We start from the raw sequence: 13,897 nt of genomic DNA on the forward strand, positions 1-13,897 counted from the left end.
CAGGATTGAGGCTACATGGCAAAAATGTGTGGCTGATTTTGGAGGATGCACTGTGTCAAGGTCTTGGGCCGGACCTTGTGTTGTTTATGCTCAGCCATGCATAAATTTAGGCCTAAATTATACTTGAAATCCTCCGCACTGCTCCAGGATGTCACTGGACATATTGACAGTGATTGCTGGAGGATTTGGCAGGATTGAGGCAGTGGTCACCCCTCCAAGGACCACATTCAAGAAATAACAGATGATTTTGGAGGATTGAGGTTGTATGCAATTTTTACATGAAGGCAGTTGGAAGATTTTGTAGGATTGAAGTTGCATCCTAGCAAAAATACCTAGGGAGTTAGGGTTAATACCGGCCTAGCACATATTTATTCCCATTTATTATTTCGGTCAAGAAGTCAAAACAAGTCAAAAATTATACATTTCCAACGATTTGGTTCAACAATTTTACTTCATGTTTTGTGAAACACCCCTCTATCTATGTTTATGGTATGTGCCTCGCGCGAGAAGTACTAAAAAAATCTCCTTATATTGAGATTTGCGCATGCTACGTGCCTCCTGCACGATGTGGCACAGAACACAGCGGGGCTGGTGTAGTTTATTTATTTTGTTTATTTCTATACCTTTCATGAATTCGTGGACTTCTAGGCAATGGTGGTCTGCTTGTTAGGGTAGGCTGCATATCATCTGCGATAGATGCCTGGTCTGTTGCTGTTGTATGTGATCGAAGAGATGCAACAGAGGGATGACGACCTGGGGTATCCTAACAATTGGTCCAAAAGTAACAAGTGCGAGTGCACAATAAGCTCTGGCGAAAAATGCAATGGCACATATGGAACACCATACATTTGGTCAATTTTCATTTCCTCCTTCTAGATGCTATCCAACCACTACACAAAATACCACGTGACTATAACATTACTCAGGGTTCGACCTTAACTCTTTTTTTTTTTCACTAACCAGCCGGGCTACTATAACAGACTCTTAACTAGCCAGCGGGCATTTTCACTAGCCCGCATGTTCTTCTTTTATAGAGTGTCTCATAAACAGCAATGTGCATACTTGCAAAACATGAATCCTGAGGCAATCTAGCCAGTGTTTTTAACAAACAGATCTAATAATTTAACCCTAAAACAGTTAATACAATTAGACACAAATTGATTCAGGTTTGCTTTCTGAATTTAATGATGTATTTCTTCCTGTTTGCTGTAACCCAATAATTTTTGACTTGCCAGCGAGGCTACTTAAAAGGAATAGTTGACTAGCCCGTCGCTGTTTTGACTAGCATTTGGCTAGCGGGCTACCTCTAAAGTCGAACCTTGCATTACTACACATATCTTGCCCCTGCTTACAAATTTTTGATAAGAAACTTTACAAATAGTCACAAACAATTTTTATAGTGCATTTACTGACAACGACATGGCAACAGCTCAATTTTGGTAAAATATGTTTGGTCAATTTTGGGGGACCAACCGACACCGAAGTGACACATAGAAGCTCCTGCCAGAGCTTAAAAAAGTACAAAAAAAATTGATGACGTTTGATGACGTCATCATGATGTCATCATCATGACGTTAACGTAAAAGCAAAGTCAGATGGATTTCATATAAGTGAAAAAAAATTACAAAAAATTCAACCAAACCCAATATAAATGGATAACTTTGTATTTTTCCGTACTAACAACATGCTCTATGTACCCACCAAGTTTCAAGTCAATCAGGCCTTCAAGATTGCATTAGTGTGACACAATTATGACATCATTCTATCAATTCTTACAACTCTGTGCACCTCCGTATGACCTACCTAAGCTATTACAAAAAGATTTCTGAATTTAGCATTCAGAAAATGTTCGAAAACTTTACTATCTCTAAAAACCTGAGCAAACGACAGGACTGAATGAAATACAGCTAGAAATAATTAGGTTTTTGTATTACCGGTGGTAGCGATGGCTGAGGAGAAATTGGCTTTGAATCACTGTCTCTCTGTCAAGATTCAAAGAAAAAGTACAAGACATGAAATAAATAATACTATTAGGGCTGTGCCAAATATACCAAATATCTGAATATTCGATGATCCACCAAATATCCGAATAGCATTTTATCAAATCAAATATTAGAAATGTGTGAGCTGTCGAGAAGATGATGAAAAACTTCTTTCAGTGATACAATTTTATTCATATAAGTTGAGAGGCTTTGTTTGTCAGATTCCAGATTTTTGCTGTAATTTGCATATTTAAATTTGAATGTTAACAAATACTAAATTATTCAAAAATGCACTAAAATACTAATTCATACATTTATCTTGCTCCAATTCCATCAAAATTTTTACATTAAAAAATGAACATAAAAAAAGTAATGCTAAAATAAATTGTCAAAAAAAATACAACAATAAAATATGTTGTGAATTAAACAATAAAATTTAAATTACAATTGAAATATAAATTGTAAAAAATATAAATCTGTAAAAACCATTAAAAAAATACAGAAATACACATGGCTACAACTAGAAAGAAAAGTAGTTCATTATCTCTCTTCCAAAGACGGCAATTTTATGTTTGCCTGGAAAGTTGCAAGATTTGGTCCAACAAATTTTACTGAGAAGAAAAGATACAACGCCACTGAGTGGAAAGCCACTGAGCTCAGTTGGTAGAACATTGGAATGGCAATCTGAAGGTCGCAGGTTCAACCCCGCTCCAGTCAATTTCTTTGTTTAACTTTGAAAGTTAAAACAATGAACCTAGTCAGTTTCCGTTAGCGGTTTATTTAAAAAATCAAAACAAATAAATGAGGGAAAAATTGTCAACAATTTTACCTTGATGTTGAAGTTGAATGTGATTTTACCCGCCGCTAACCTCGACATCCCCTTCTCGCTGAGTTCAGCGCTTTGATTCTTGTAGACCATGATGTTATCAGGGTTCGGTATGGCTCCGCCTTGCAGTTGTATCGATACTTCACTCGTTCTCTCCTTGTAGGTCGGTGTCCATGCGGCCCAACGCAGACCGATCGTTTGGGTTTGCGCCCTGTTTATGCTCACGGCTAACTGAAATGGAATCGTCGGAGGTATCATCTAATTTTGTCTAGTCTTTCAAAGTGCTTTTATTAAAAGTGGATTAAATTTTACACTAGCAACTGGCCAAGTAGTTAGGGTTCGTGACTCATGATCAGAGGGTCAGGGTTCAAATCCAGCTGCCGGCTATATGTTGTTTCTTTGGGCAAGCCTCTTCACCCCACTTGCCTCTCTCCACCCAGTAGTATAACTGGGTACCGGCATTAGCTGGGGAGCAACCTGCGATGGACTAGCATCCTATCCAGGGGGAGTAGAAATATTCTCAGTCGTTTCATACCACTGAAACCGGAGATAAACTACGGCCTGATGGACTATATTGGCTCATGACAGACTTTACTTCTAACACCTTGCTCAGTATGAAGAGACTACATGTATATTTTCTGTCCAAAATACTGTTGAACCGGGGTCTAGAGTTAAAAGAAGGTTGCTTAAGGTTCGTAAAGTCATTGTGAACTGACAAAAGCACTCTACTATAACTGAAGAGAAAGATGGACCCTTCGCCTCGCAATCGCCCCTCATCAAAATCAACTTGGAAGTTTACCTTTCTGTCTTGCGTAGATGCCGGCAAGGAGATGATGTACTCCAGTAGAAACACCACTGCGACGGCCGGATCCTCCACCAGATGAGACAGGGTGATCTTGCTTTTGACCAACAACGCCGCTCCTAGACTTTCTCTGAAGTACAAACAATTAGTTTGAAATTGTTTGATATTCAAACCCAGTAAAATCTTGTTTTGGTTCTTAATTTCGAAGTTGTCTGATTTTTTTAGCCCTACAAAGGGAAACTGACTAGGTGAACATTTTAATAATTATTATATATAATTTTAATAAGTCTCAGACTATCCGGTCTTTACTACAACACTGGCACATAGTCCATAACATCTTTTAAATGAAAGAAGTGCAACACAATCGTGTAAGAACGAATTGGTATATGTACCTCGATTCTGGCGCAGAAATTGAAGTTCCTTTCGTCCGCTTCTTGCTTCCTCTGTTGTGTCCTCGGGCTAACGTGTCCGGCGCGTCCAGTAAGACGATCTGTGGCTTTCCGACGTAACCCCATCCGTTGTGAACGCCAATCTGCAGCCTTCGCTCCAACACCGCTACGCTGCCTTTGTCGGACTGAGCTTGCTCCTATTATTATTGCAAAAAAGAGAAAACACAATTAGGGCTGCGCTGCACATACCCGATATTCGAATATTCGATCATAATCGGATATCCGGATAGCTTGTTTTGGATTCAAATATTAGGCACCCCTAACATCCCAGTTACTCTCTGGTCGCAAAAAATTGGCGACTGAAATGTTCCCGACTGTCATACATGTAGCCCAGGCGCAGCTTGATCCTGAAAAGTCAGTCGCCGACTGATCTGTGTTGTCGCAAGTTCGACCTGAGGGCGGCTTGGCTTGATCAGTGCATTTTTAAAATCGAATATTCAAATATTCAATCAGTTAGATTAAATGAAGTCTGTCACAAGCCAATGTGGCCCATCAGGCCAGCAGGAATTTCTATTCCCCCTGGATAGGATGCTAGTCCATCACAGGTTACTCCCCAGCTAATGCAGGTACCTATTTATACTCCTGGTTGGAGAGAGGCAAGTGGGGGTGAAGTGGCTTGCCCAAGGACACAACATATGGCCAGCAGCTGGATTCGAACCCCTGACCCTCTGATCATGAGTCACAGACTCTAACCACTAGGCCACACTCCCCCAAAGTTAGATTAATCAAAACTAAAATATTTGAAAAATGCACAGCCCTAATATACATGTTACTAACAGCAAGAATCTGGAGCACAAAAGATTTCTGAAGAAACTGTTTACCAAAGCAAGGCGGTCCAGATTGAGATGCTTGCACAATTCTTCTTCAAATTCATCTAAAGTTGGGTAGACTAGGATGGATATCTTGTCGAGAGCCGCAGAGAGTCGCTTCAAAGGCCTAGGTCTGCGTAGACTGTCTCCACCTGTTATGAACAAAATAATGGGTTAAGTATCCAAAAGACACGATATTGTAGAGTTCTAATATAATTGTGATGGACTTGTGGTTGACTTGTGATTGACTTGTGATGAACTTGTGATAATAATAATGGGTATTTATAAAGCGCATGTATCTACCATTATTGGTGCTCAAGGCGCTACATCATTATTACCCTGCTCATTGGGCCAATGAAACATTCCAAAGACAATCTCAGCTCCGTGGGGAGTATACAGCTCGATGCTGCCATTTCGGCGCAAAGCAGCTAAAATCAATCACAATAACCATCTTTGCCCTCACAGGTACACATTTACTCCTGGGTGGAGAGAAGCAATGAGTGACAAAGTGCCTTGCCCAAGGGCATACGCACCATAGACACAGGCCTGCAGATTTTCGACCTGCATATTTACACGCAGACCACGAATTCAATGCTCCAGACCACGAGGCCATGGCACTCCACAAGATGGACTTGTGATGGACTTGTGATGGACTTGTGATAGACTTATGATGGACTTGTGATGCACGTGTGATGGACTTGTGATGGACTTGTGATGGACTTGTGATGGATATGTGATGGACTTGTGATGGACTTGTGATGGATATGTGATGGACTTGTGATGGACTTGTGATGGACTTGGGATGGACTCGTGATGGACTTGTGATGGACTTGTGATGGATATGCGATGGACTTGTGATGGACTTGTGATGGACGTGTGATGGACTTGTGATGGACTTGTGATGGACTTGGAGGGACTTGGAGGGACTTGTGATTGACTTGTGATTGACTTGTGACTGACTTGTGACTGACTTGTGATGGACTTGTGATGGACTTGTGATGGACTTGCGAGTGACTTGTGAGTGACTTGTGAGTGACTTGTGGTGGACTTGTGATGGACTTGCGATGGACTTGTGATGGACTTGTGAGTGACTTGTGGTGGACTTGTGATGGACTTGCGAGTGACTTGCGAGTGACTTGTGAGTGACTTGTGATGGACTTGTGATGGACTTGTGATGGACTTGGAGGGACTTGGAGGGACTTGTGATTGACTTGTGACTGACTTGTGATGGACTTGTGACTGACTTGTGATGGACTTGTGATGGACTTGCGAGTGACTTGTGAGTGACTTGTGTGTGACTTGTGGTGGACTTGTGATGGACTTGTGATGGACTTGCGATGGACTTGTGATGGACTTGTGATGGAGGTGTGATTGACTAGTGATGGACTTGTGATGGACTTGTGATGGACTTGTGATGGACTTGCGATGGACTTGCGATGGACTTGTGATGGACTTGTGAGTGACTTGTGATGGACTTGTGATGGACTTGTAATGGACTTGTGATGGACTAGTGATGGACTTGTGATGGACTTGTGATGGACTTGTGATGGACTTGTGATGGACTTGTGATGGACTTGTGATGGGCTTGTGATGGACTTGTGATGGACTTGTGATAACTTAGACGAAATTGTGATGACTTGTGAATGACTTGTGATGGACTTGTGATGGACTTGTGATGGACTGTAATGGACTTGTGATGGACTTGTGATGGACTTATGATGGACTTGTAATGGACTTGTGATGACTTAGATGGACTTGTGATGGACTTGTGATGACTAGTGAATGACTTGTGAATGACTTGTGATGGACTTGTGATGGACTTGTGATGGACATGTGATGGACTTGTGATGGACTTGTGATGGACTTGTAAAGGACTTGTGATGGACTTGAGATGGAATTGTGATGAACTTGTGATTGACTTGTGATTGACTTGTGATGGACTTGTGATTGACTTGTGATGGACTTGTGATGGACTTGTGATGACTTAGATGGAATTGTGATGACTTGTGATCAGCTGAGTTGGTTGTGTTTTATTTGTGATGAACTTGTGATGACTTGTGATGACTAGTGAATGACTTGTGATAGACTTGTGATGGACTTTGTAATGACTCACAATCACCTCAACTCCAATACCAACACAACTAATGACTTGAATACACCTACCATCTTTTGGGTCCACCACCGTTACGCCAGGGATCTTGTCGTTGCCAGACAGTAGGACATTCTCAGGAACGAGATGCATGATCTTATCCATGTAACGATGGGTGCGTATCGTGTAGCAAAGCTGGCAGTCTGATATCGCTGTCAGCTTCTTGTTCCCTGTACAGAAATCACACAGGGGTAAAATTGGGAGAAACGAAAAAAAACACAAAACTTTTATGAAATAGAGCGAACCACATCTTTTTTAAACTTTCTTTTTGACTCACCCTGTTGAATGACCCACATGTATATTTTCTGGCTAAAATGCAATTCAGTCTATATATGTTTACCTTCGATTTCATTTCCCAGGAATAAGAGAGCTCTAGGGGAACCATGAAGTAGATCTAGTCTCTTGACTGGAGCTGGGGTACTCGATGACGTATCGCTGAAGTCTCCTGCAACATGAAGATAAAAGTGATTGTGAAATGAAGGGCCCCTCTTTATTTTTAGTTCTTAAAATGTTTTTTTTTATTATTTCAAAATGACTTTAGCGACCTTTAAGCACTCTTCTTTGAATTTTAGTGACCATCTTTTTCCGGTAATTTCCAATGATCTTGTTGTCCCCTTTAATTTGACACCACAAAATGTTGACGTTGTGATGCCTGCAGATCTGAAGATTTCATAAACATCAGGCATTCTGGCAAAATGTGACAGAGCTGAGCAGATGTCGAAATGAAGATTTGCAGGTATGACCGAGAATATAACGTTCTCCTTACAATGCTGTTGTTGCACTTCCATCGGACAATTAGCGGCTGGCATGTGATGGTGAATGGACCAATGGGAATTCGGCTCTCGATCATGAATATGTATGAGGTATAGTAACTACTTTTACTTCTTGATATGTGTTTAAACATCGACCAATGAAAGAGCTCGTTTGGCTCATGAATATGCACGAGGTGGAGTAACCATGAATGCTTTTATACCTTGATGAAACAGTCTTAGGATACCCCATCCGCTGGACATGCACTGTACTTGACCATTCCTTGAAGTGGTCACTCGTATGACTTCAACCACTACGACTATGTTGGGATCCGCCAACGATGTATGGAAATACACAGGCTGGGAGAAAAATGGGAAATAGTGCATCACAAAATAAAAGATATGTGTATGAGAGTTTTGCCGCACAATGAAGTGACGCATCATGGTACACAGTATATAAGACACTTTAACGGGGCGGCAAATCACCAGTTATGTCACTCGTGGTGGGACTGAAGATACAAAAAGACTTGTTGGTAGTGGGCACAATTATAACAAGCTTCAAGCTGTTTAGAAAGCTGAATGTTTATACAAGATTAGCATTGCCAGGTCAAGTGGCATCCAAAGTTAGACTCAGTTTAGGACATGACATGTATTTATACTTAGCGAGTGAGAAAGTTAGTCAGTTTGGGAAGTGAGTGAGTCAATCAATTCAGTCAGTGACTCGGGGAGGAAGTCAGTGACTTGGGGAGTCAGACAGTGACTCAGTCCATCTGTGACTCGGGGAGTGACCCCATGAGTCAGTCAGTCAATCAGTCAGTCGGTCAGTGACTCATTGATAAGTAAGTCAGTGACTCAATAAGTCAGTCAGTGACTCAATAAGTCAGTCAGTGACTCAGTTCATTTGTGACTCAGTTCATTTGTGACTCAGTTCATTTGTGACTCAGTAAGTGACTCCGTCGGGGAGTCAATCAGTCAGTCAGTGACTCATTGATAAGTCGTCAGTGACTCGGGGAGTCAGTCAGTGACTCAATAAGTCAGTCAGTGACTCAGTTCATTTGTGACTCAGTTCATTTGTGACTCAGTAAGTGACTCCGTCAGTCAGAGACTCAGTCAGTCAGTGACTCAGTCAGTCAGCGACTCAGTCACCTTGTGACTCAGTCACTCTGTGACTCAGTCAGTCAGTCATTAACGTAGTTATTCAGTGACTCAGTCAGAGATTCAGTGACTCGGGGAGTGACTCAGTCAGTGACTCGGGGAGTGACTCGGGGAGTCAGTCAGTCACGCAGCCACTCAGTTGGTCAGATGGCCACAGACTCTATGAAACCAGCAAAATGAAAGAAATACCACATTATATGGAAGCCTGGCAGTGTTCGTGGGGCCTTTTATCACACTCTGTCGTGGTCCAACCCATGAACGGCCAAAGAACACCTTGTACGTCACATCATAAAGATGTAGTCTGACTTCATGCTCAACTTTAATCTCTTCTTCCTGCAGTAAATAAAAGTCAACATTTTAACCGATGTAACAAATTGTATTTATTACTGCTATGTTTTCAATCTGTTTTAATGCACAGGGGGGAGATTGCGGGAAAAAAAAGAAGAAAAATCAACGAAATAACCTACAGAGAGTTTGAGGGTCACAGAGAACCCAAGAACAAAGTAGGGTCTATGGTATGTTTGCACTCCTTAGCCCAGAACTCAACCCATCAAACCCCAATGGCATGTTTTGTTGGAATCTGTCAGGATGGGTACAGTACCCCTAAACTGACAGTCTTTTACATTGGGTTGGGCAGACCTCCAGAATCAAAGTCAGAAATATGTGTGTGCAGTTTCCCATATGGTGTTGGAATTTGCCAGGATGGGTATGGTTCCTAGTAAATCATGCTAGGGAGTTTAGGGTTAGTGCATTCCCCTTCCAAGAGTGAGTATGTGAAGCAAATGACCTACCCATTACAAAACAAATAAAAAATTTGTTTGAAATCACTCTTAATGACACTTGAATGGCAAATTACAAAGTACCAAGATAACAGGGGCAGGAAAAATGTCACACTTTGGACCATACATTTATAGAATGACCCACATATCAATGCATGTGTATTCTTGTTTTGATTTGTTTTGTTTGTGCTTTAGTTTTTGTTTGTTTTATGTTCTTTTTTTAAAGCATGAATTTGTTTCATGATCTTGATACATCTGCTACAATGAATAAAGAAATGAAGATATTTAACATCACATTAAAGAGAAAGAAGTAAACCCTGCACACACACATTTCATGACATTTTGACTATTTTTTTTGCTGATAAAAGGTTTTTCCCCAAAGGAGCCATAACCCTTTCTTCATAGCTACAATTTTGTTGGAAACAAATACATGTAAAAAGACAACATATTGACAATATATATATATGCAAAATATATTTGCAAATATAGGCCTATGAATTAAAAAGAGAAAAAAAAGGAGGCGGACAGGAAAAAAATGAAGCAGGAGAGGACAAGAAACTGGATTTTTTTTTTTTTTACTTGGCATAAAAGAGACGGTACATCATTAATTAATACATGATTGTACAGTTGTACACTACCATACCTCATTAACGTAACCCTGGCTAAGTCCATCTACACAAACAATCGTGATACAAAACGGGACCCAATCATCGCTGCCACCTTCCTGAGCAACCAATGTCCGCCGGTAACTGGCGGGAACGACACGCCCTTTTTCAATCAGCACACCGATCTCTCGTACTTCGTCCTTGGTCTGCGACACTTTGGGCGTAGCGACGCGATCGAATGAAGGAAACACATTGGGAACCGGGCTTGGAAACGTGCCAAGTGTAACGGACACGTTCCCTGTCCACGACAAGTTGGAATTGGTACGAGTTGGTTCGAAGATAGGGGGCGTTGCCAGAGTGATAGTAGGCGGGGTCAGCCCCTTTTTGAAACCACGTTGTGTCAATTGTCCGGTAGACATCTTGTGTGGCAGTTATACAAGATAATTTACTGAGCTTTTATCCACCCTCTGTGTTTTTTTGTTTGTTATAATGTGTGTAGTAGAGGCAAAAATACGTTTTCCATTCATAAGTTCCTGTGGTCCATATAAGGCAAATTTCTCCACTGTATTATGAGTTTGTGTACAAATGGGTCAGCAGGCCAGATGGAGGTGTGTCTCTGGTGTAGTAGAAGCTCAAACCTGCTCCCATTCATACATTTCGGTTGTCCATATAAGGCAAACTCAGGCTGTGGGAATTGTTTATTTAAGTTATTGCACAGAAATTCCCACCAAAAATTTCTCCACTGTATGGTTTGTGTACAACCGGGTTAGCTGGCTATTTGGAGGCATGTCTATCATGTAGTAGAAGCTCAAACCTGCTCCCCATTCATAAATTCCTGTTGTCCGTATAAGGCAAAAATTCCTCCACTGTATGGTTTGTGTACAACTGGGTTAGCTGGCCATTTGGAGGCATGTCTCTCATGTAGTAGAAGCTCAAACCTGCTCCCCATTCATAAATTCCTGTTGTCCATATAAGGCAAAAATTCCTCCACTGTATGGTCTGTGTACAACCGGGTAAGCTGGCCATATGGAGGCATGTCTTGTGTAGTAGAAGCTCAATCCTGCTCCCATTCATAAATTCCTGTTGTCTATATAAGGCAAAATAAGGTTTTTGGAGTTGTTTTAGTCAGGTCCAAGTAGCTGACCAGAAATTCCAATTGACAATTTCTTGTTTGTGTACAAATGGGTCAGCTGGCCACGATGCATATGTGTAGTAAAAGCTCAATCCTGCTCCCATTCATAAATTCCTATTGTCCATATAAGGCAAAATAAGGTTTTTGGAGTTGTTTTAGTCAGGTCCAAGTAGCTGACCAGAAATTCCAATTGACAATTTCTTGTTTGTGTACAAATGGGTCAGCTGGCCACGATGCATGTCTTGTGTAGTAAACGCTCAATCCTGCTCCCATTCATAAATACCTATTGTCCATATATGGCATAAAGGTTTTTGGAGTTGTTTTGGTCAAGTCCAAGTACCTGTCCAGAAGTTCCCATTGAAAATTTCTCCACCATTAGAACAATCATCAATTGCAGACATGTTCATAGTTGCATCGCGAATAAACACATACTGAACAATCGAGTGCTCGGCGTTCATCTGCGTTAGTTTTTTTTTGAATTGTGTTAATCACGTCCACGGGAATAGGATAAAATCCAGCGCAGTGATGCTCGAAGAAGATAAGCGGAAAAGACGTCACTTCACAGATAAGATCGCTGTTGCTACCGGCAAACACATGTAGTTGCTACCGTCTCAATGACAATGTCGTCAACAGCAGACTTTCCATGGCAGAACACATTAATCATTAATGTCAGTCGTGCTTTCTAGCTACATAAACATTTACAACACGATCACAACGATGCAAAGGCATACCTGCATAGATAGGTACACGAACAAATACTGTTTCTTGATTTTTGATACAAGCATGCCAAATTGCGACTGTCAATAATTTACTAGTGTCTGGCATCTCCAGCCTACTCAAACACAATGGCCGCGTTGATTTGCGTTTCCATGGCAATTTAGTCACGCTACGATGGTTCCATGGTAGATGTATGTAGGCCGAGTGCTGTACAGGGGATCAATATCTGAAAAGAGGTCAAGATTGTTCTATATAGGGCGACCTCATTATGTCAACGTGATGGAGTGGTAGGTACAGGTATGCTCACAATGATTACAATCGCACATTTAAGCGGACAAATATTCGATAAAGAAGACAAGGTTACCTTTTGCATTCTGCTGCTTTTAAAGGTAACGTACAACATTTGCTTTTGCTGTAATTTTCAGAAATGGATGGATTTGGGGGTCAGTGCATGTGTTTGATAGCAAATAGTGTTACACTGACGAGTTTAAAGTTTTGTGTTCATAGATGCTGGAAAAATTAAGGAGAAAAAAAATCTGTTTAGGTAGTCTGGTTCCCGACCCCACTCAGACGAAACGGAGTAATTGATGGACGTCAGGGAATTGTCAGGTCAAGGAACCAGACTAGCTTGCTTGTAAACACCCGTTCACAGAACTGATAACAAAGAAAATATTGGCTAACTACATGTACATTTGGTATATGGGGGGCAAAACATGTATTTGAAAAAAATGCAGTTTTTTTACGAAAGACCATCATTGGAAATTTACACAAAAATTCCACTTTTCTTGAAAATGACAGTACACCAGGTGCCATGCTTGAGACTATTATTCACTTACAGTCAAGTAAGGTGTTTCTTAATAATTTGTTAGTTTTGTTTTTTTGAGGTTTCAAAATGTAATTTAGCACATTACCCTTAAACTGAACATGTCTACATTTACGTACATTGTGGCGCTACTATAGTTTTCCAGGGAAGTTTTATTTTTTTATACAATTTCTTTTGACTCGTGTCATCAACAATCCCCGTTTTCTCCAAACAAATAAATAAACATCTTCAGATTTAGTTTTTTTCTCCTACTACATCTTTTATTTTTTTTTTTTAACAGTATTTTAATTTGATCTTGAAATATTCATTAATTTATTGTTTATTGTTTAATGTATTTATTTCACAATCAGCCAAATTAACAATTATGAAATATTGAACATTTTTTCATATATTTGTAATTAGTTTTTGTCTATCAAACCAGAATGGAATTATTGTGAAGTAATAATTCAATTGCTGAACATGGGCCAATTGTTTTGGTCAATGTCTCATTCAAAAATGATTTACTTTTGTATCATCAATATTAGGTTTTGCCCTTCACCGACGTATAAACACTGTATACTCAGTGTGTTACCTCCCGACTGAAAGTTGGAAAAATCACTCAGATGGGACTCGAACCCACGACCTCCTGGTATTTTAAATACTTTTCCATATTATAAATACTTTTGTATCAATTACTAGAAACAAATAGCCATTTAGATAAGGAATCTATTTTTCAGAATGAAACTCGAAAATAGTTGGGGGAACATTACAATCCAGTGGGCTTTAACAATAATCATTTATTCACTTCTGAAGTCTTAATATTTCCCGTTTTTCGAATAATTCATATCTTTTAATGTTTGTTAGTCCATATTTTTGCAATTTAGCATTATTCCACAAAACTGTGGGTTTTTTTAGAGGCCAAAAAAAAAAATAGTTCTGCT

General features: G+C 40.2%; 1 protein-coding gene across 1 annotated transcript in view; it reads right to left on the minus strand.

Annotated features, from left to right (window-relative positions):
* LOC119731777 (nephrocystin-4-like) overlaps window positions 1-11,434 on the minus strand; it is a 31,107-nt gene extending 19,673 nt beyond the window's left edge. The window contains exons 1-11 of the mRNA XM_038205041.1: window positions 10,344-11,434; window positions 9,111-9,254; window positions 7,991-8,126; window positions 7,358-7,462; window positions 7,032-7,187; window positions 4,881-5,020; window positions 4,003-4,196; window positions 3,608-3,740; window positions 2,812-3,039; window positions 1,935-1,982; window positions 624-763 (exon numbers count right to left, since the gene is read on the minus strand). Of these exons, the coding sequence (XP_038060969.1) occupies window positions 624-763; window positions 1,935-1,982; window positions 2,812-3,039; window positions 3,608-3,740; window positions 4,003-4,196; window positions 4,881-5,020; window positions 7,032-7,187; window positions 7,358-7,462; window positions 7,991-8,126; window positions 9,111-9,254; window positions 10,344-10,724 (1,805 nt within the window). The 5' untranslated portion in view covers window positions 10,725-11,434. The remainder of the gene's footprint in view (window positions 1-623; window positions 764-1,934; window positions 1,983-2,811; window positions 3,040-3,607; window positions 3,741-4,002; window positions 4,197-4,880; window positions 5,021-7,031; window positions 7,188-7,357; window positions 7,463-7,990; window positions 8,127-9,110; window positions 9,255-10,343) is intronic.
* Window positions 11,435-13,897: the final 2,463 nt, after the last annotated feature.

This window comes from Patiria miniata, unplaced genomic scaffold (genome assembly GCF_015706575.1).
Source record: "Patiria miniata isolate m_02_andy unplaced genomic scaffold, ASM1570657v1 HiC_scaffold_24, whole genome shotgun sequence".
Classification (NCBI taxonomy): domain Eukaryota; kingdom Metazoa; phylum Echinodermata; class Asteroidea; order Valvatida; family Asterinidae; genus Patiria; species Patiria miniata.